The sequence below is a fragment of the Sinocyclocheilus grahami genome, unplaced genomic scaffold (assembly GCF_001515645.1).
Source record: "Sinocyclocheilus grahami isolate Dianchi unplaced genomic scaffold, SAMN03320097.WGS_v1.1 scaffold374.1, whole genome shotgun sequence".
Classification (NCBI taxonomy): domain Eukaryota; kingdom Metazoa; phylum Chordata; class Actinopteri; order Cypriniformes; family Cyprinidae; genus Sinocyclocheilus; species Sinocyclocheilus grahami.
Window position 1 is genome coordinate 454,172 of NW_015505553.1, and position 20,172 is coordinate 474,343.

The 20,172-nt window shown below is 38.9% G+C and overlaps 2 protein-coding genes and 1 long non-coding RNA gene across 7 annotated transcripts in view; 1 reads left to right on the forward strand and 2 right to left on the reverse strand.

Moving 5' to 3' along the window:
- Positions 1 to 6,528, reverse strand: part of LOC107549530 (protein C10) — a 13,747-nt gene extending 7,219 nt beyond the window's left edge. Inside the window, exon 1 of the mRNA XM_016230661.1 lies at positions 6,510 to 6,528. The gene's annotated coding sequence lies outside the window, so the exon portion shown is untranslated. The remainder of the gene's footprint in view (positions 1 to 6,509) is intronic.
- LOC107549527 (3'(2'),5'-bisphosphate nucleotidase 1-like) lies at positions 941 to 11,562 on the forward strand. 5 transcript variants are annotated; one of them, XM_016230651.1, is made up of 10 exons: positions 941 to 1,019; positions 2,012 to 2,139; positions 2,438 to 2,542; positions 2,639 to 2,746; positions 2,852 to 2,900; positions 5,528 to 5,593; positions 10,640 to 10,740; positions 10,821 to 11,018; positions 11,099 to 11,204; positions 11,287 to 11,562. In XM_016230651.1, the coding sequence occupies exons 2-10, from the start codon at positions 2,020 to 2,022 to the stop codon at positions 11,436 to 11,438; spliced, it is 1,005 nt and encodes a 334-aa protein (XP_016086137.1). In that variant the 5' UTR covers positions 941 to 1,019; positions 2,012 to 2,019; the 3' UTR covers positions 11,439 to 11,562. The 5 variants fall into 5 exon arrangements, with proteins under 5 accessions (XP_016086137.1, XP_016086139.1, XP_016086140.1 ...); XM_016230653.1 differs by having other exon boundaries at positions 10,640 to 10,731; XM_016230652.1 differs by having other exon boundaries at positions 974 to 1,019; positions 1,990 to 2,139.
- LOC107549531 (uncharacterized) lies at positions 7,186 to 9,260 on the reverse strand. The gene is made up of 3 exons (XR_001604570.1): positions 9,186 to 9,260; positions 7,319 to 7,351; positions 7,186 to 7,227 (listed from the first exon to the last, which is right to left on the reverse strand). It is a non-coding gene; the product is annotated as an uncharacterized lncRNA (long non-coding RNA).
- Positions 11,563 to 20,172: the final 8,610 nt, after the last annotated feature.

Below are 20,172 nucleotides of genomic sequence, written 5' to 3' on the forward strand. Positions count from 1 at the left end.
GGCTTTAAACTGAAGCCCGAACCCGACCCGTACCCGAGATCATCTGGCCCGGCCCGACCCGAGCGGGCGGCACAGTTAAATTTAGAGCCCGAACCCGACCCGAAATCTTTTTTTTTTTTTCTACAACGAATAGCCAATTAAAAAAAAAAGTTGTATTTCACGACCGCATACGGTCAGTAAACAAATACATGAAAAGAAACAGAATCATTAAGCCTCGGCCAGTTCACAAGGCAAAAGAAAAAACACCAGTTATGAAAGTTTATGAACATCAGGTGCAGCGGTCACATCAATTCTGTCGAGAGAATGGACGTATACGACAAGACGATAATTCTTCCATCGTGCAAATTATGGTCATTTTCGTCAGTTGAGGCTCGTTAGCATTCGGCCTGCTTTAAATCAGACACAGAGATGCAGTGCGGGAAGATCGCATTTATTTGAATGAATTAATTATATAATTTATTTGAATTAGCGAGAGAGAGAGAGGGATGAAAGTTGCGTGTGTGAACTTGCGTCTGCGCGCCTCTCTCTACAAGCAATGAGGTTTAGTTACTTAAAAAACAGCGATTTTACCCCCTCATTGCAGAAAAATATAACGTTGCCAGTCAGTAGCCTGTCGAAGCTATTTTACTAATAAAAGTTTCCGTGCTGTGTTGTCGTTGTTGTGTGTGTGTGCATCTATGAAAGCAGCGTCGCCAAGGCTACTGCATATAGTTTTAGTTTAGCTATAAGCCCGACCCGAACCCGAAGCTGTTCATTAAACATTAACCTGACCCGAAACCCCAAAGTATTTCGGGACCCGTTGGGCTCTGGTCGGGTAGCAGACCTCTAATGGGTATCTAAAGAATAATGACAAAATTTTAGGTGAACTATTTCTTTAAAAAGAAAGCAACCCAGCGGGCACTAAGACCCTTCCTTTCAAGAACTACAAGACAAGCACAGTGTACACGACGGTACGACGTCTTCCTGTCCCACAGTGCAGCTGAACTCTGGAGCCCCGCCGGACACGGACTGCGTTTAAAGTAAGAGCGCAGGGCTATAGATCCAACCCCCGAAACACTGACTTACTGCGAAATATCCGTCTGCACCATAGACTGCATAAAAACAGGTCTGCACCGCGACATTGCACACCAATAGCATATCACCCAGGACTGCACAGTGAATTAACGCTAAGAACGAGTATACCATGATTAAAGAGTAAAGACGTATGTGTTTTATATAATTGAGTGTGATAACAAAAATGAGAATGGTAAATTATTTTGAAAACTGTCTTCGCGTCTTGCATGCTAATTGCTCTTCAGACAATAATGTTCAGAGTCCATTTTAATAATTACTCATTAACCATCTATACAGTTCATGACTATTGTCAAAGTTGATGTGCTTTATCATTGTGTTCTGTGATCAAGTAAATACAATATATATATATATATATATATATATATATATATATATATATATATATTGCTACTGTGTTTATTGATAATTATTAAAGACTGTTGAATTAATCTTTTCAAATGTTCAGAAAAATTCACCTACATTTTTGATCTAAGCTCAAACTTTTTTTTTTGCCTTTCCCTCTATATGGGTCACCACTGTTAGATACAAAGATAATGTGTCAAATATTATTATATATGATATATCTAACATGTAGAAACTTTATAAAAGATGAATATTTTTATATGATTGTCAGGATGCAGTAATGATGTTCTTCTTTTTCTTAATTAATATTATATATTAATCTATACAAAATCTACACAATGTTTGTGGACAGATTGTTTTAGGGATGCATGATAACGTAAATGTCATAATGCTGATAAAATAAAGAGAAAATCAAGTCAAAAATCGTAAGAATCACCGATACCAAAAATACATAACGGTGGTAAATCAATATTTTAAGTTTTATTTTGGCTAGAATCTCATTCCTCGTAATGTTCATATAATAGTGACTTGCACAACTTGTCGTCTTTTGACTTTTCCCCTGGTTATTTGCAGTAGGTGTGTCTTTCTGTTTCAGCTGGTGTCATGGCGAACAGACCTGCAGTGCTGATGCGGCTGGTGGCTTCAGCCTACGCCGTGGCCGAAAAGGCTGGAACTATTGTCCAGAAAGTGCTTCAAAGTGGAGAGCTGGGTATCGTTGAAAAGGTATGGCGAGTAGAGGCATGTTACCAGCAAGGATGTTGATCCAAAAAACACTTGAGATGATCTCACCACACTTGAAAGGTCCTAAGCTCTTAACTTCCAGTAAGACCTTAAAATCTGATTGGTTGAACAAATATGATGATCCACTATTACTAACACGTCCTACTTGGTAAAAATCCAGGCTGATTTTGGCTTATGAGAAGATAACATTACTGTTAATGTAGTAATTAATTTAGGTGGTAAAATAGTTTTTACATATGCTTTTGACATGATGTTTTTGTAACCTGTGCTTTTGGCACAGTCAGGAGCCAATGATCTACAGACTCTGGCTGACAGGCTTGTTCAGAAGAGTATATGTGCATCCCTATCGAAAAGCTTCCCTAAAGTCACTATCATCGGGGAGGAGGTACATACGTCTCCTAATATGAAGATGCTCAGTCTGTTTTGGCTCCAACCAGTGGAACATTATATTTTAATTGAGAATTGTAATTTATTTGTGCAGGAATTACCAGCTGAGGCTGTTGAAGAGGACCTGATAGAGAACGGACAAAGCAGCCTAATTCTACAAAAATCTTGTCCGGATGAGTATGCCAGCCTGAAGGAGGAAGAGGTAAAGAGGAATAGGAAACAGAATATGGGCATAATGCTTACAACTGTGCTATAAATGTAGAATATACTATTTCTGAAATAAAAAGTAATATTTCATCTTTCTCAGCTGGTTGTGTGGGTGGACCCTCTTGATGGCACTAAAGAATATACAGAAGGTGAGCCGATAAACAGCTTTTAACATTTTATGTCACATGATAAAATGTCAGACAATAAATTACATCTCTTCCACTTCTATTCTTTGAGTTATGGTCTTGTTCAGCTGAGACTGTAAACATAATTGTGCAATAAAGCACCTAGTATTAATATCTGTTTGGGGTGATGTGATCACAAGTGGTCAGCATTACATATAGGTGTAAACGAGTTCTACATTATGTCATCTGATTACACAAACCACATTTATAATCCACATTTTATTTATATCCACCCATGTTCCACTCTGTCTAGTAGTGTTGTCACGGTACCAACATTTCAATAGTCAGTACCAGTACCAGTAACATTTCCAAGATTGTTGGTACCAATTTCTGTTCCATAGCAAAAACTATTGTAACTATTTTATTCTAATATGTTTTATTTATTTCACTATTTGAAAATAAACACAAAATTCTGTCATGAAACTCTAGATGGCGCAGTCCAATATAGGTTCTAACTCAATCTGACATAATGATATCACATATTCACATGGCGCAGCTGATTGGTTTCTTTTTTTGCATTAGCAGCCAATGAGCTGCGCAACATTCAGATACTTGGCTAGTTCTTACTGTAGCAGTTACAGCGCGCTTCAGACACCCTCCACTTTCCCCAGCTCCACCTGTATAGATCTGCTATGGGGTAATGTCATGTATGTTTTACATGGGGATTATTTCATATTAGTGGTGGCAAGATGAAGCTTTGAAGCTTCCAGCCAGATGTGTTGAAAAGTGGTTCATTTCTCAAGGCTTTGAATGCAAGCTAGGGACACCTGCTGGTCAGGAGTGTGACAGCGCCAAAATGTCTGCTACATGGTTAAAAAGGGCTTGATACATTAGCATATACAGCCATATAGTAAACACACGATAGATAGATAGATAGATAGTCAGACAGATACAGTAGATAGATAGATCTGCACTCAAACGAGGCTTCGAACTTCACCAGTGACGTCACTTCAGTAAAACGATATAAGCCTCGATACAGAGCACTGTCTGGAAGTACTTGACATTCTCGACACAAGCTTCAAAGCCTCAGTATCAGGCGTAACATCACTATTTCATATATGTTATATGTGCAGCAGCAGTATTTCTTACATGCTCACAGCAGCATGTCTGTGGATGTATTGGCAGCAGCAAGTCTCGGTACTTGCTCTGCCGCCGCAGCAGCAGCATAGCAGATCTATTTCACCAAGACTAAACATATTAACATTGCCATGTATACTACCATGCTAAACTCTCAGAGAGTTGTCATAACAGAAATATATTAAATGAATAAAATTAGTTAATTATTAATGTTGTTAATAACTATAAGTAATAAAAATAAGTGGCAAAAATAAATGGATTATATACAGTAAGCATGCAAAGAGTGGTCACTTTATAATCAATTAAGCTGAAAGCTGTCAGCTATCAGCATGCACTGAATTGACTTGGTACTCAGTACTACTGTACTGCGGAAAGGCTGGTATCCTTACGTTTTTAAAATTTTAAGTATCGACTTAGTACCGAACTACCTGTACTTTTGACACTACTGTCAAGCACACAGATAAGGCTTTTAAAATAATCGTTGATGTGAGACAGATGGACTCAGTTGGCACATGCGTGAAACATGGTGGAGCTGTCTTTTTGAGCGCTCAATTACACACAAGTCTGCACGGACAGAAAAATCGAGCTGCACATAAGACAGTGTGCGTGGACATCAGCAGACTGTGCTTATGTTAAAAATTGCGCACTGTCGGCGAAGCAGAGCAAAATGCGGACAAAAAAAGTGCACTTCAAATGCATTTGGATGTTTCTCAGACAGTGAAGGATAGCCTGTTCACTCACCTCTGAGCAACAGTCCAACTACAAGTGGTTAATTGTGGAGATTGAGGTTAATATTGGGTGTAAATGGCCTTGGCTGATCGAGTTGCTTGAGGCAGATGTTGATACCAGGTGTAAATGGGGCTTAAAGGTTTGGTCACATTTAATGTTGCTTGGCAAAATTTTGCAGGCCAAATCAATCATTTAAATAGGAATCCACGTGGCGTTATGTGTGAGAGTGAAAACTGGTCATGTGAATTTACTGCATTGACCAACAGAAAGCTGCTCGATTTGAAAGTGACTTCTGTGTAAGCTGTGCTTCATATTGTACATCACTACACTATTGAAAATTGACCTTTTTGCCTGTGAAATTTGGCTGAAATATTGTTAATATGACCACACCTTAAGACTTTTTTTTTTCTTTTCACACTAGTTAGTCCCACCCACAACATAATCTTTTTTTTCTTCTTCTCAAAATCCAGATCAGATAGCAGTATGGCTTTTACTTTTGTTCCTGAACATTTCACTTTCAGTGAGGACACAATAATAGTTATTAATTACTAAAAATACACTTGCGTTGTGCCTAATTAGGCTGCAAGCATGTCCAATTCAGTTGAACATTGATGCATTTTTTTATCATTTGCATCTATCCCGCATTCCTATCTCTCTCTTAATTTTTTTGTCTAACTCTACCTCCACTTGACCTCCATTTGTCCAACACGTCTGGTGCTGTCACATGGTGATCTGCTGTTTCCCCTATTTCTTTCTTTGTCTTTTCTCCCCTGTCTCTGTTGTAGCTGCAAGGGTTTTGTACAGCCCAGTTTACATACAGAAGCCAGAGCAGCCCTACAGAGCCACTAACCGTACGGTGATTTAATTGTTTTCCCTTTTTGGGGCATGAGATGTCACTTTGAAATTAGACAAGTAGAAGGTTGATGTTAATCAGAAACAGCTGTTAAGTTGGGCATTTGCCATTTCTAATAGTTGACGAGCAATCATTGCATTGCATTTGTGCTCTTTGTTGCTTTTATCCAATGTACCTGTTAAAAAAATCTATTTTCCTTCCATTGTTAGTTGCACTGTAAACCCTAACTAGTTCAGTTTACTTAAAAAAAAGTTTGGAAACCGATTGCCTTATTTTGGCAAAGTAAATTTAAAGGTAAAACTAAAGTTAATTTAATAATTAGTTTAAAGTAAAGAAAGCAAACTCCTCCTGAGTAAATTAAGTAATAAATATCAAGTTAGTTTAATGTCGTTTCTAGTTCACATACTCCAGGATATTTACTAATCTTACTTAATATGTAATAGTAAGATTACTTTTTTAATTCCATTTAACTAACAGTGTTATTTTGTGTTCTGCAAACATCTTAAATGCTGTTATTCTCAACGTGGATTTAATCTGCCATTTTAAGCAATGGGGACTTAAAACATTACGTGCTATCGGTTTCCACATTTTCTTCAAGTAAAGTGAACATATTTTTAGTAGTTCAACCAGTTCAAAAACTAATTTTTGGGTGAACTAGACTAACCCTTTAATTCAAAGTGTGTAAAGTGTGTAATGCTGACAAGTTTGTTTGTGATCAGTCAACACAAATTCATCAATTGAAGGCATTTACATCACCAATTTCAGTAATCAATTGTTTCACAAAAGACAAATATAGCATCAACTGCAAAATTACTGAAAGTATACCCAGAACCTTTTGTCATTTTTCTTAACCTGACCTATATTCTCATTGAATAAAACAAAATGATGAGTGCAGAAAATGCAATAATACTTACGATGCACATCCTGTAAAATTCCTCTGGGTCTTCCTCCAGGATGATAAGGTATTCCTCCTATTGATAAAGGAATACCTTTTAATCAACTTGAAACTTTCAGAAACTTTCAGAAGTGCAGAGTCCGTGTCCAATGCTGCGCAGAACTCCGATCCGAGATATGCGACTGAATTCTGCAAAGATCTAAGAACAAACATGGAGTGGCTATTAATATTCGAAGACCATCCATAAAACACTCTGGGTATTGAAAAGGGAAAAAAAAACTGGTTTTGAAGAGGGAAATTACTTTTTTTTTTCACCGAAAAGTCATCAAGGGCATTAAATTAAAAAACACATTTGTATTAAATTAAAAGTCTTTGAAAGGACACTGAACTTTCTTGTTACTCCTCAAATGAGTATGCAAATGGGAAAAAAAATCTGACTCATCATATGGCTTAGTTAAAGGAATGGTTCACCCAAAAATAAAAATAAATTGCTGTAAATGTACTCACCCTCAGGCCATCCAAGAAGTTGGTGACTATGTTTCTTCAGCAGAACAGCAAAGAAGAGTTTTAGCAATGAAAAAAAAACATATCAAGGAACCCAAAACTAATACCTGTTGCTCCTGACGATATATTGAGGTCTTATCAAGCAAAATGATCGGTCTGTGGAAGAAAATGAAATAAATGCTTTTAAGTCTAATTTTCTACATTCATCTTGAATTTATCTAAGTAGATCCTCTCTGCAATGTAAAAACAAATGTAAGTAATGGCAGTTTTGTCACAAACATGGCACTTGAAACAAACACAATCTAAAGCATGCTCTTAACTTACATTTCCACTGCACAGCAGTCATCAACTGGTATTCTAAAATAATAATAAAAAAAGTGATATTCCATCAATCAAAAATCAGTGAACACTGAACAAACAAAACCAAATGCATAGAACAGTTTTTTTTGTCTTATGTAATGTAAATGCAAACATCTGGTATTTTAAAACTGAGACTGTTAACTTATATTTAAATAAGTTTTAATGTTGTATATGCTCTGCTTGAGGAGGTGGGGTGATGGGGTCTCCTAAAACTTGCTGACAATCTCAGATGCCTTGTTCAATGCCTTGTCCAAATACCCACTTGTGGTCTTTGCACTTGACCACTAGACTAATTATATGACGTATTTCCTATATTTGGCCCAAGTGTTCAAGTTAGGATGAAGACCACATGTGTGTGTTGAACTTTTCATTACTTGATAGGACACACTTATAGTGTTGTAAAAATGCAAGTGTTTACATAGCGTTATTTTAATTTAAATTTTAAATACTTTGCATTTTAAAATCAACTTCTAAATGTCTGTTCAGTCAGTAGTCCCTATAACATGACAGAATTAAATTTGTGGTGCTTCTAATTAAGTGATACAAAGTTGCAAATGTTTACAAAATAAATACCACTACTCATCTTTACACCAATAAAATGTGCAACACTTTGTTTTTCTACCAAATTATATGTAATATCTATTTATTGTATTAATATCTAACTTACACTGGAAATGTTTCCGTTACCTCTCGCGCGATATCGGCAAAAAGTCTCACGATTTATTTCCAGAACATGATGCATGATGGGATACACTTAAGCCTCGAATAGCGCTCCGGAGCGGTATTCGAGATAGTTGTGGATTTAGTGTGCGTTAAGGGCACTGCGCTTTGGCATTTTTAAAACCTGGGACAGTCTTGCGCACTTACTTACAGTTGCGCGCACGCGCTCTCAAGTGGCCAAGACCGCAAGTGCGGGTATTTGGACAAGGCAAGAATGCCTGTTGTTTCGTACTGCCTGCAGATTACCGTAATTATCCTAATAAGCACACATACTATTTTCTTCGCAACCGGCTTGACTCTAGTTTAGCACTCATAGTTGCGTTCAAATAGGCCATGTCAAGTTAAAAGGAGTTATTTTATTATTTTAAAAGAACCGGTCTGAAGATGTAGCGGTCTTTTCCATCCGTTTGTCCTTTGACTGGATTGCGCGCTCTCTAGCGTGAATACGGCCGTGTCTCTGAGCTCCTGATTCAAAAGTGTCACGTCCAGAATCAGATATCTTACAGCAGGGATCCTCAAATCTGGCCCACGAGATCCACTTTCCTGCAGAGTTTAGCTCTAACCCTAACCAAACACACCTGAGCATGCTAATCAATGTCTTCAGGATCACTAGAAAATCACAGGTAGGTGAGTTTGATCAGGGTTGGAGCTAAACTCTGCAGCGCATTGGCCCTCCAGGGCAAGATTTGAGGAACCCTGTCCTACAGTATATGCCAAGTGCTTACGAAAACTATTCCGTAACAATCACAGCATTAAAAACGAGCTCCCCATTTGACGTGTTTTGTTGACTTCTCATTGAATTTTGAATTCTGCAAAACGTCACGTGACGCATAAGCGTCGATTCAAATTACTTCTATTCTCGTGACTATGACTAGCAAACAATGGATAACATAGTAATTAATAGACAAGCAGGCAGCTAATTTTACAGATATGAAGCAGACATTAACTAGTTTGAACAGAAATCGCTTCAAATAATGCGCAGGGGTCAAAACGTGTTTGAGTACTTCACATGGGCTAAGAAGTTCCACAAAACAGCAAGCAACAAATTGCACAAAACCTAGCAAGGACTAGCAAGCAAAAAAATCAGAAAACGAGACTTAAAAGCTTTTACCTTGATTTTACCGAAGCAGATCCTCTGCACGTTGAATCCTCAGTCGGTGTGCTTCTGCACCGTGTGTGTGGGGGAGGGGCAATTGCCGCTCAGTGCGCATGCGTAACAGCATGTCTTGAACATTTTGAGTAACTTTACTTAAATTGCGTTAGTTATGGGAACTATCTGTTCTAATATTTCAGCAACAATTTAAAATTTGTAGTAAACTCAACATTTTGGTTAAAATCAAGTAAGCATACTAGTATTTCTATATTTCTATTCTATAGAATACTATTTGGTTTTACAGTGTGGTATTTGGTTATTCAACTTTATAAATTACCACCACTTTATTGGACAAATGCATTATCAGGGATGCAAAGAATTATGAGAGAATGAAAGGTGGAATGGGTAGGGACATGTTGCAGACCTGGCTTGAACCTGCATTACCAGCATGCGTGTGTTCACACTTGTGTTCTGTTCTCTTGGTTCTTTTTATCCGGACCACAAAAGCACAATACTTTATTCCTGGTTTGCTTAGGGGTCACACTGTCATTTTTTTACACCAAGCCTAAAGATACAAACTAAAGGCATAAAGATATGGTCACAACCTGATTGAACAACTGTTTTGACATATATTTTGCAACGGAACTTATAATTGTGTAAAGGAGTTAAAACAGGAATTTCTCCACTGCACAAATGTAGATCTTCTGCAAGATGCCAGTTCCAGTGCCTGTACCGAATTCTAATGGGTTTTGGTTCATTTAGATGTCTCAAGTCTGTGTTGTGTTCATATTTCTAGTAAACTGCACTAGAGTTCATTTGGAAGTGTACCAAGACCCCCTGAAAAGATGGGTCTTTGGTCCGCTTGTTTGGTGTGCACCAAGGTTTGGAGAGCAGCATACACAGTTGTTGAATTGCACCAGAGTTTGTTTAATCGAATCAAGCCTGCCAAGTGTGAACACTTCTAAAGGCAGGGGTGTCTAGTCCTGCTCCTGGAGGGCGACTGTCCTTCAGAGTTTAGCTCCAATAAAACACACCTGAACCAGCTAATCAAGGTCTTACTAGGTATACTAGAAACTTCCAGGCAGGTGTGTTGAGGCAGTTTGGAGCTAAACTCTCCAGGACAGTGGCCCTTAAGGACTGAGTTTGGACACCCCTGTCCTAAGGTGTCGAACCTTGATGCACACAAAACAAACAGACCGAGACTCACCTTTTTAGGGGGTATCGGTCTGCTTGTTTGGTATGCACCAAAGTTCGGATGGCAGCATTCACCTTATTCAAATGAACCACATTAATGGCGTAATTGCACCTGAGTTTGTTTAATTGAACCATACTTGTCAAGTGTGAACACACCCTGAGGTCTTACCCATACAGTGCCATATACATTTACAAGAGCATAGTGGGGTTAACAATATTTTAATGTTGGAGCTGACTAATCCTTTTTTTAATGTTGTTTGTGTGCCATTTTATTGCAGGGCTCTTGGATCATGTGACCGTACTAATAGGCATTGCTTATGGAGGGACAGCCATTGCTGGAGTCATCAATCAACCCTTCTACAACTACCAGGTCCAACCAGTTGGTCACTCACACATGCTACACTATATTTGGTAGAGGCTGGGATTGGTTGACCTGTTTTTTTCTCTCTGTTCATTCAGATGGGGGCTGGTGCTTCTTTGGGCAGAACATTATGGGGAGTACTGGGTTTGGGCGCATTTGGGTTTCAACTCCAGGAAGTCCCAGATGGTAAAAGAATCATCACTACTACACGGTCCCATAGCAATAAACTTGTGATCGACGCAGTGCAAGCCATGGAGCCTCATGATGTCATCAGAGTGGGAGGGGCTGGGAATAAGGTGGGTCACAGCCTTTGATTTGACTGAGTCAGTACTGGCGTAGAAGAAAACTAATTACATCTTGATTCTGGCCCTGGTAGATCATCCAGCTGGTGGAGGGAAAGGCCTCTGCTTATGTGTTTGCCAGTCCAGGATGTAAAAAGTGGGACACATGTGCACCTGAAGCAATTCTGCACGCAGTTGGAGGTGACAGTAATTTTTTGCACATACATTCTTGACTTGATATTTAAGATAAATATATACATTTTATGTTGTTTTTCATGTACAGGCAAACTGACAGACATGCATGGTAATGCATACACATATGATGCCAATGTGAAGCACATGAACTCTGCTGGAGTGCTAGCAGCACTGAGAAATCATGAGTACTATTTAAGCAGAGTGCCACAGGCTGTCCTACAGGCTCTTCCTTCTAACTGAACCATTACAGGATATGAAGTTGTACTCTAAACCGTTGTGCCTCAAAGCTGATATGCCCTTGCCATAAAATCTTCATTCATATAAAAACAAAGATGAATTAGTACCGTTTTTATTTTAACTTTTATTATTTCTTCAATTTACTTAACTAAAATTTAAAATAGTTAATTATTTACTGAGGACATTCACAATATGTTTTGATCCATTTTCATTAGGGGACCAATTTACATGTTTCTTAATGTTTATTATAATATAGCATGCAGGTCATTTAAATCAAAATATATGATACATTTATATATAGATGTCCTATTGCATATACATGGTAATGGTCTTAACCATTAAAGTTTTTTAAATTCCATGTTTGTCCATTATTCTGGCTGTCTACACCTTTAGAGAATAGGAGAACATGAATTCTTGTCTGACAGCATTTATTATTGTCTTTACATACTATTGTCTTACAGCATTGTAGGTAAACAGAAGATGCATTGGAGTTAAACATTCAGAATAGTAACACTTAAAACCAGTGTTTCATGTTTTAATTGCTATAGCTAGGTATTACATTTAAAATGATTTCTGTTCAACTTCATTGTGTTGAACGTTGCATGAGGGAAGTCTGCACTACCCTGCTACTGTGAAATGTATTTTCCATTTAAGGGTATTTGACAGTTTTGCATCACCAACCATAACCAAAACATTACAACTGACACAACAGAAGTGCACTAATAAAATTAAATTGTTGACAACCAGGACTGATTATGCAGCTATATTTGCAATATTTAGTTTAAAGTATTCCTATATCTACTTATAAACCAGTTTGATTGAAAACAAGACCACAAGTAGGATGAGAAATAATCTTTATTTTAAATAATAGACCTCTTTATTGAAGCATCATTGTAATGAAATGTCCAAACACACTTGAAAATGTGCCATGAAAACAACAACAAAAAAGTGTTAGTAATATTTTTAGTAATGCATGGTATGAAAAAGGCTTACCTGAGGTGTAATGCTGTCCGAAGCGTCTTTCCATATTCGATAAGCAGACCCGATGGCAGCTTGCAGGCCATCTGTTCAGCAGTTCCAAGACATGGAGACTTAAAGACACAGTTCACCCGAAAAACATTCTCATCGTTCACTGACAGCTTGTGTTGTTCCAAACCTGCATGTGGAACACAGAAGGATAAAATGAACAAAAGATTAGTAAATAAATCAAAGAAAATTAGAAGCTACATAATATGACTTAGATCTACATCCCAAGTCATCTGAAGTGATACAATAGCCATATACAAAAAACATCAAAATTTAAGTCACTATCTACTTTGAATCTAAAGAGAACTGGTCACATCAAGGATGTCATATCTTAAATGTGACATATTTGAATTTGAACCGATTGTGGACAGCAGATGACTGTCAATGAATAAATTAAATATCACTGTTCAGTGAAAGTAATTAAGTGAAAGTGAAGTGTGGTGTCCCATACTCGGAATGTGTGCTCTGCATTTAACCCATCCAAGTGCACACACACAGTAGTGGACACACACCCGGAGCAGTGGGCGTGAACACACAACCGGAGCAAGCTGCAGCGCCCAGGGAACAGTTGGGGGTTTGGTGCCTTGCTCAAGGGTCTCACCTTAGTCGTGGTATTGAAGGTGGAGAGAACACTGGTTATTCACTCCCCCCACCTACAATCCCTGCCAGACCTGAGACTCGAACCCACGACTTTCGGGTTACAAGTCCGACTCTCTATCCATTAGGCCACGACTGCCCTCATATTATATGACTCCTATGTACAGCACGAGTCATTTTATGGCTAAATAATTTAAAATAACTTCTGTAACAGCCCAGATCCCCATCACTTTCATTATGTGGAAAAGAGAAGCCAGTACATTATTCCAAATTTCTCTTTTAGTGTTTCACGATAGGGATTCAGTCATTATCTCCTGGGTAATATATGTATGCATGAGGAATGAAGTGGTCCTTCAATTGGCCTTCACGCTTTATATATATATTAGACGATTAACTTGCGCAAAAGGATGTTGTGCAACATAATACAACACCAGACAGTATGTGTATGCAATACAGCCTCAGTAGGGCAAATTAAATGTAACAAATTCCCATGTGTATGTGTATGAAATGTGTCACAAGTGTGTAATAAAGAAGCTAAAATATGTTGCCAGGAATATTACCGGCGCCAAAATGTTGAAGTTGCTTATCACAAAAATACAGCTAGGAAAATATTTTGAAAATATAACGGGAGATTTTTTTTTTCTACACATTTTGGAACATTGACAGACAATAACCGTATGAACACTGCAACATATCAGTTTCAGGGTAACAATTTATCACAACATGAATAAAATAAAAATGAATAAAAACGCACCCACACATTTATTTTTAATAGGGAAAAAAGTATCCAATAGTCTTGTGGTGCTTTTTACAACAAAAGCATGAAAGGAAAAGGTTTTGGTGTAATACCTTTTTTTTTATATGCGGACTCATGTAAATTCATACCTCAACTGATACAATTTTTCCCCTCAAAGGAACAAGAAATGTTTATGAAATAAATATATGGGAAAAAAATTGCATAAAGTATTGGGGGAAACCACTATGAAATTGTTGCTTACCAAGTTTTTTTTTTTTTTTTTTTGTATCATATCATTAGACTAGGGGTGCACAATCCTGGAGATTTACCTTCTTGCAAAGTTCAGCTCAAACCCTGATCAAACACACTTGAATCAACAAACTGAGGTCTTCATAAGTACTGGATAGGGTGGATACTGAACTCTGCAGGCAGGTAGATCTCCAGGAACAGGCTTGGACACCTGAAAACAATGCCAAGTGAAGAATTCCAGAAACAATTGAGTGCTGATTCAAATTCATGTCACAGAAACACATCAATGTAGGGTTTTGTATAGCTTGACCCCACCACTTTCTGTGGTGAAAGCTTGGTACAAAAGCTACACAGCTGAGCTCCTAGACACTGAAAAATGTAGTTAAGTTAGTAGTGTACAGCCGTGGCCAAAAGTTTTGAGAATGACATTAATTTTCACAAAGTCTGCTGCTACAGTGTTTTTAGATCTTTTTGTCAGATGTTACTATGGTATACTGAAGTATAATTACAAGAATTTCATAAGTGTCAAAGGCTTTTATTGGCAATTACAATAAGTTTATGCAAAGACTCAGTATTTGCAGTGTTGATCCTTCTTTTTTAAGACCTCTGCAATTCGCCCATGCTGTCAATCAACTTCTGGGCCACATCCTGACTGATGGCAGCCCATTCTTGCATAATCAATGCTTGGAGTTTGTCAGAACTTGTGGGTTTTTGTTTGTCCAACCGCCTCTTGAGGATTGACCACAAGTTCTCAATGGGATTAAGGTCTGGGGAGTTTCCTGGCCATGGACCCAAAATTTTTATGGTTTTGTTCCCCGAACCACTTAGTTATCACTTTTGCCTTATGGCAAGGTGCTCCATCATGCTGGAAAAGGCATTGTTCTTGGATGGTTGGGAGAAGTTGCTCTCGGAGGATGTTTTTGTACCATTCTTTATTCATGGCTGTGTTCTTAGGCAAAATTGTGAGTGAGCCTACTCCCTTGGCAAGAAGCAACCCCACAAATTAATGGTCTCAGGATGCTTTACTGTTGGCATGACACAGGACTGATGATGGCGCTCACCAACTTCTCCGGACAAGATTTATTCCGGATGCCCCAAACAATCAGAAAGGGGATTCATCAGAGAAAATTACTTTACCCCAGTCCTCAGCAGTCCAATCCATGTACCTTTTGGAGAATTTCAGTCTGTCCCTGATGTTTTCCTGTAAAGAAGTGTGCTCTTTGTTGCCCTTCTTGACACCAGGCGATCCTCCAAAAGTCTTTGCCTCACTGTGCGTGCAGATGCACTCACACCTGCCTGCTGCCATTCCTGAGCAAGCTCTGCACCGATCCCACAGCTGAATCAACTTTAGGAGACAGTCCTGGCACTTGCTGGACTTTCTTGGGTGCCCTGAAGCCTTCTTCACAGCAATTGAACATCTCCCCTTGATGTTCTTGATGATCCGATAAATGATTGATTTAGGTGCAATCGTACTAGCAGCATTATCCTTGCCTGTAAATCCCTTTTCGTGCAAAGCAATGATAACTGCATATGTTGTTTCCTTGCAGATAACCATAGTTAACAGAGGAAGAACAATGATTTCAAGCACCACCCTCCTTTTAAAGCTTCCAGTCTGTTACTCTAACTCAACCAGCGTGCAAGAGTGATCTCTAGCCTTGTCCTCATCAACACTCTCACCTGCGTTAATGAGAGAATCACTGACATGATGTCAGCTTGTGGCAAGGCTGAAATGCAATGGAAACGTTTTTGGGATTAAGTTAATTAATAAGAGGGACTTCACAATTAATTGCAATTCATCTGATCACTCTTCATAGCATTCTGGAGTATATGCAAATTGCATCACAAAAACTGAGGCAGCAGACTTTGTGAAAATTAATATTTGTGTCATTCTCAAAACTTTTGGCCACAGCTGTAGCTACATTTAGTTAGTTCAGGGGTGTCCAATCCTGCTCCTGGAAGAACCAATGGCCTGGACGTTTCTGATGAGTCCAAACACCTTGATTAGCTGGTTCAGGTGTGTTTAACTCTTTCCTTGGCAGCAATTTTTTTTTTTTTTTTAAGTTGCCAGCTACCACCAGCATTTTCACAAAACTTTCATGGCTACGTCCGATCAGAATGATGATCAAACACAGATGGAGTAAATATTTTCCATCAACACCTGCACAAGCTTGCTCAGTCCTACACCACTTCCTGGATCGTCATTTTATTTAGTAACAGCCATTTTTGATTTAAATGCTGTTTAATGTTTGATCGCATTATTTCACATATGCATCCGCTTACATATGTGACTGCTTGAAAATTCCAGAAATGGCAAGGAAAGCGTTAATTAGGGTTGGAGCTAAACTGCAGGACATTGGCCCTCCAGGAACAAGCTTGGACACCCAAGTTAGTTAATTCCCCCAACACTGCTGGTATATTACGAAAATTTTCATATAAACATATGGAACAAAATCAGCACAAAAAACAACAGCCTTACATGGCTTGATGTTTGGATGTCCAGGCCAAATGGAAGTCTGCAGTCCAAATTTCCTCTGTTATCCTTCCATCTGTGAAGACTACCCAGTTGGTTGTGGAAATGGGAATGTGGGAGACTGTCTTTATACTGAGGTCTGAAATACCTGGAGCCATCCGTAAGCATTTCCACTTATCTCAAAAAGAAGCTGCTTGACTGTTGTAGGACCCCCGCAAGTATGAGATGTGAGAAAATCTTTGGTTGTGGTCACACTGAAGTTTTCACTTCTTCCCTGAGATGTAAACATGTAATTAATCACTTTGAAGCTGAAGGAAAATGACATCATGACGACGCTGATTGGCTGACGAACATCCACCATCCCAAGACCTTCACTAACTATCTGAGTCGTAATGTGAAAAGGTAGTAGAAGGGGTAGGGGAATGTTTATGCTTAAAAATTAGCAATATACTTCTTGTTTGAGAAAAGATTCTTGTTTTTTCAATTTAGAAAAAATGCAATTGTTCCGCTTGACCTTCATTTACACTGAATCTGGAGCTTCTAACAGCAGTTGCGCTGACGTCATTAAACAGGAAACACTAGCTGCGTTTGCATGGACCCTACTTATACGATCGTAATAGGACTAGAAGCACAATCAGAATAAAAAAAGTCACATGTAACCACGTCAATCGGATTGAATTGGCCAGATCCGACAAAAATTTCGATCGGATTGTAAGGGGTGGTTTATTCCTGTTGTAATCTGAGCAAGATGACATGTAAACACTTGATCGGATTGAAAACCCAAATTGGAAATTACTGCGCATGCGCAGTGACATAGAAATAGCATAATGACGTATGACACGTGGAACAAGCTGTTCTTCCTAGTGAATAAACCCTGCGTTCCATTCAGAAGGGCTCATCCCTATGCCCTAATCCCTTCAAAGGGTTTACCCTTCGGAGTGAAAGCTTCGAAGGATTGAAGGGTGTAGGGGACCAAACAACTGTTTCTTGAAGTGCCCTTCTGTGTTATCATCACGTGCCCACACGGAGGCGCCGTCATCATACAAAGAATCTGCGCAAAGGATCATGGGAGCCCAAAGTGTCCATCAGTTGTACCCTTCGAAATCCTTCATTCCGAAGGGCCCTTTGAAGTGGCCAGTTTTGAGCACATCAGTTTGGAACGAACCTTCAATATAGCGGCCATGATTATTTTCACTCCGAAGTGCCCTTCGAAGGCCGATACATCCCATTTGGAATGCACCGAAAGTGTCATAAATGAGTGTCCCGTCATTATAAAACTCCCCTTTCATTCAGTGTCTGTGAAGTGGAGCAGGACAACATCCCACCAGTCCTTGTTTAAGACTCATCAACAGATGATGGGTGGTTGTATGGTGCAGAAGATGGGTGCAGGAAGGGACACTTTTACTGCTTTATAAAGTAAGCAGCACTGCACAACAGTTTATGTGCTGGTCGTCGCCTAATTAGGACCCGAAGTAGATAAATATCACGTGTGCTTTTTAAAACAGTATGCAACAAAAGCGGGAAACTCTGTATATACATGCAGTGTGTGCATGTCAAAAGATTAAATCCGATCAGAAGCTTGTGACATATAAACGCGCATATCAACCCGATCACTTTATTTAGCGTTAATGTAAACACTACGTTCGGATTCGTCAATCAGAATGAATTCATTCCGATGGAAGCAAAAAGAGTCCATGTAAACATACCCACTGTTATAAAACCGAGCGATGACTTCGTCAACGGGCTCTTTTATTTGGAAAATTGGACTTCCCTTTTACCATATAAGGAATATTGGGCATTCCAATTTTATCCATTCACTGCAACAGACTGTCCAACTCGCTCATGGCAATTCGTAGCTTTTTTAGTTTTGGCGAACTTGTATAATCTTATTCGTATGCTTTCAAAATATTTTTTATGCCCCGAAACATTCATGTTTTTTTTTTCTTAAAAACCTTACATTTTCCTACTAATCAATTCAAATGATACAAATTTACCGCCAAAACATGAAAGTTTTCTCATGAGATCGGGTTGGACTGCCTCTTTTATATACTGCCTCTGATGCTGCTGTCTCTCTCACCTGTAGGGGGAGTATTACCAGTCCCATCAACTCAACTCCCTGCTGAGTGAATGGCTCTGCCAACTAAAATACAACTTTAATATTAATGGGGCAGATTCTTGTGGCATTGGCAGTGACCAGTTAGCTTCTTTGAAAAGCCATTGTCCTGCACAAATCAGATGCAAAATTTTCCCCTGCTGATTGTTATCCATGGTGATTGTGTAACCAATAACTAACGGTGCTTTTCCACTGCGTGGTACGACTCTGCTCGGCACGGCTCAGTACGGTATGGCTCTGCACGGTTTGCGTTTCCACTGCAGTTCAGTACCGCTTTAGAGTGGGTGGGATTATTCACATGTCGTTATAGTTGCGCCGCCTCTATTGCCGCGCCTCCTGAAAAACTTTTTGATTCCGCGTTGCCCCATCAAGCTCTCGCTGGATCTGCTCCTCTGCTATCAACGAGAGGAACGTCTGTACTTCCTCAACAGACAACGAAATAGCCACTTTTTGGTTGTTAAAAAAGGTGCGCTTGTTCAAAACAGTTGCGTTCGATCCTCTGCTGGCTGTGCTGATTTAAATCTAGCGGTTCTGTTGTGTTTGTGTCGCAAGTTCAGTGACGCAGGTAGTGACGATTCTCTCCGGCCAATCCGTGATCAGCAGAGTTTACACATTTTTTGTTTTGGTAATGGTACGGTTCACTTGGAACCTTAACCGAGGTGGTACTAAAAAAAGTACCAGGTACTGTACCCAGTGGAACCCCCCCTCCCAAAAGTGAACCGTACTGAGCCGTACCGTGCCATATCATGCAGTGGAAAAGCGCCATAAGAAAGAGACACTCCTCATCCATTTTTGACTGGCAAGTTACAGGCCTCCCAATGATGACCGAGATTTCAGCAAAAACTGTGAGAAGGCATGACACTTGTAACTAAAACTGGAGTTATTTTGGCCGCTAGGAAAACGTGCCAGATTTGAATAGCAGAGGGAAATGTAGTTTATTCCCCCTTCACAAAAATGTATTGTATGGCCTTGATAGACAGCAGACTGTTACAGTTGACTTTTTTTCCTTTTTGAAGAGCCCTGACAGTCACATTTAACATGGTTTTGAATTTTGGAATAAACTACAGATTTAATGCTCCTACAAAGCAGTACAATTCATTAGTTACTGGACTTGAATGTTACATATTTTTGGAACTACTCACGTTTCACTTATTATTCAAACAGAACATATGCAGATTGTTTTCACTGTTTTAAGTCAAGTCAAGTCAAGTCACCTTTATTTATATAGCGCTTTTAACAATACAGATTGTGTCAAAGCAACTGAACAGCATTAATTAGGAAAATAGTGTCAATAATGCAAAGCTTTTCAGTTAAAGACAGTTCATCATTGAATTCAGTGATGTCAACATCCAGCTCAGTTTAAATAATATTAGGCTTTTTTTAATATCCCCTTTAAACGTCATTACCCCTAAAATGAATGTATTTCACTGCCAATATATAGCAGCAGAACAGTGTCCACTCAGATCTGATAGACAGATTTAGTCTTTGGATTGTTAAAATGTGCATAGGATACATTAAAGTCATTAAAATAGCTGTCACATCTGTA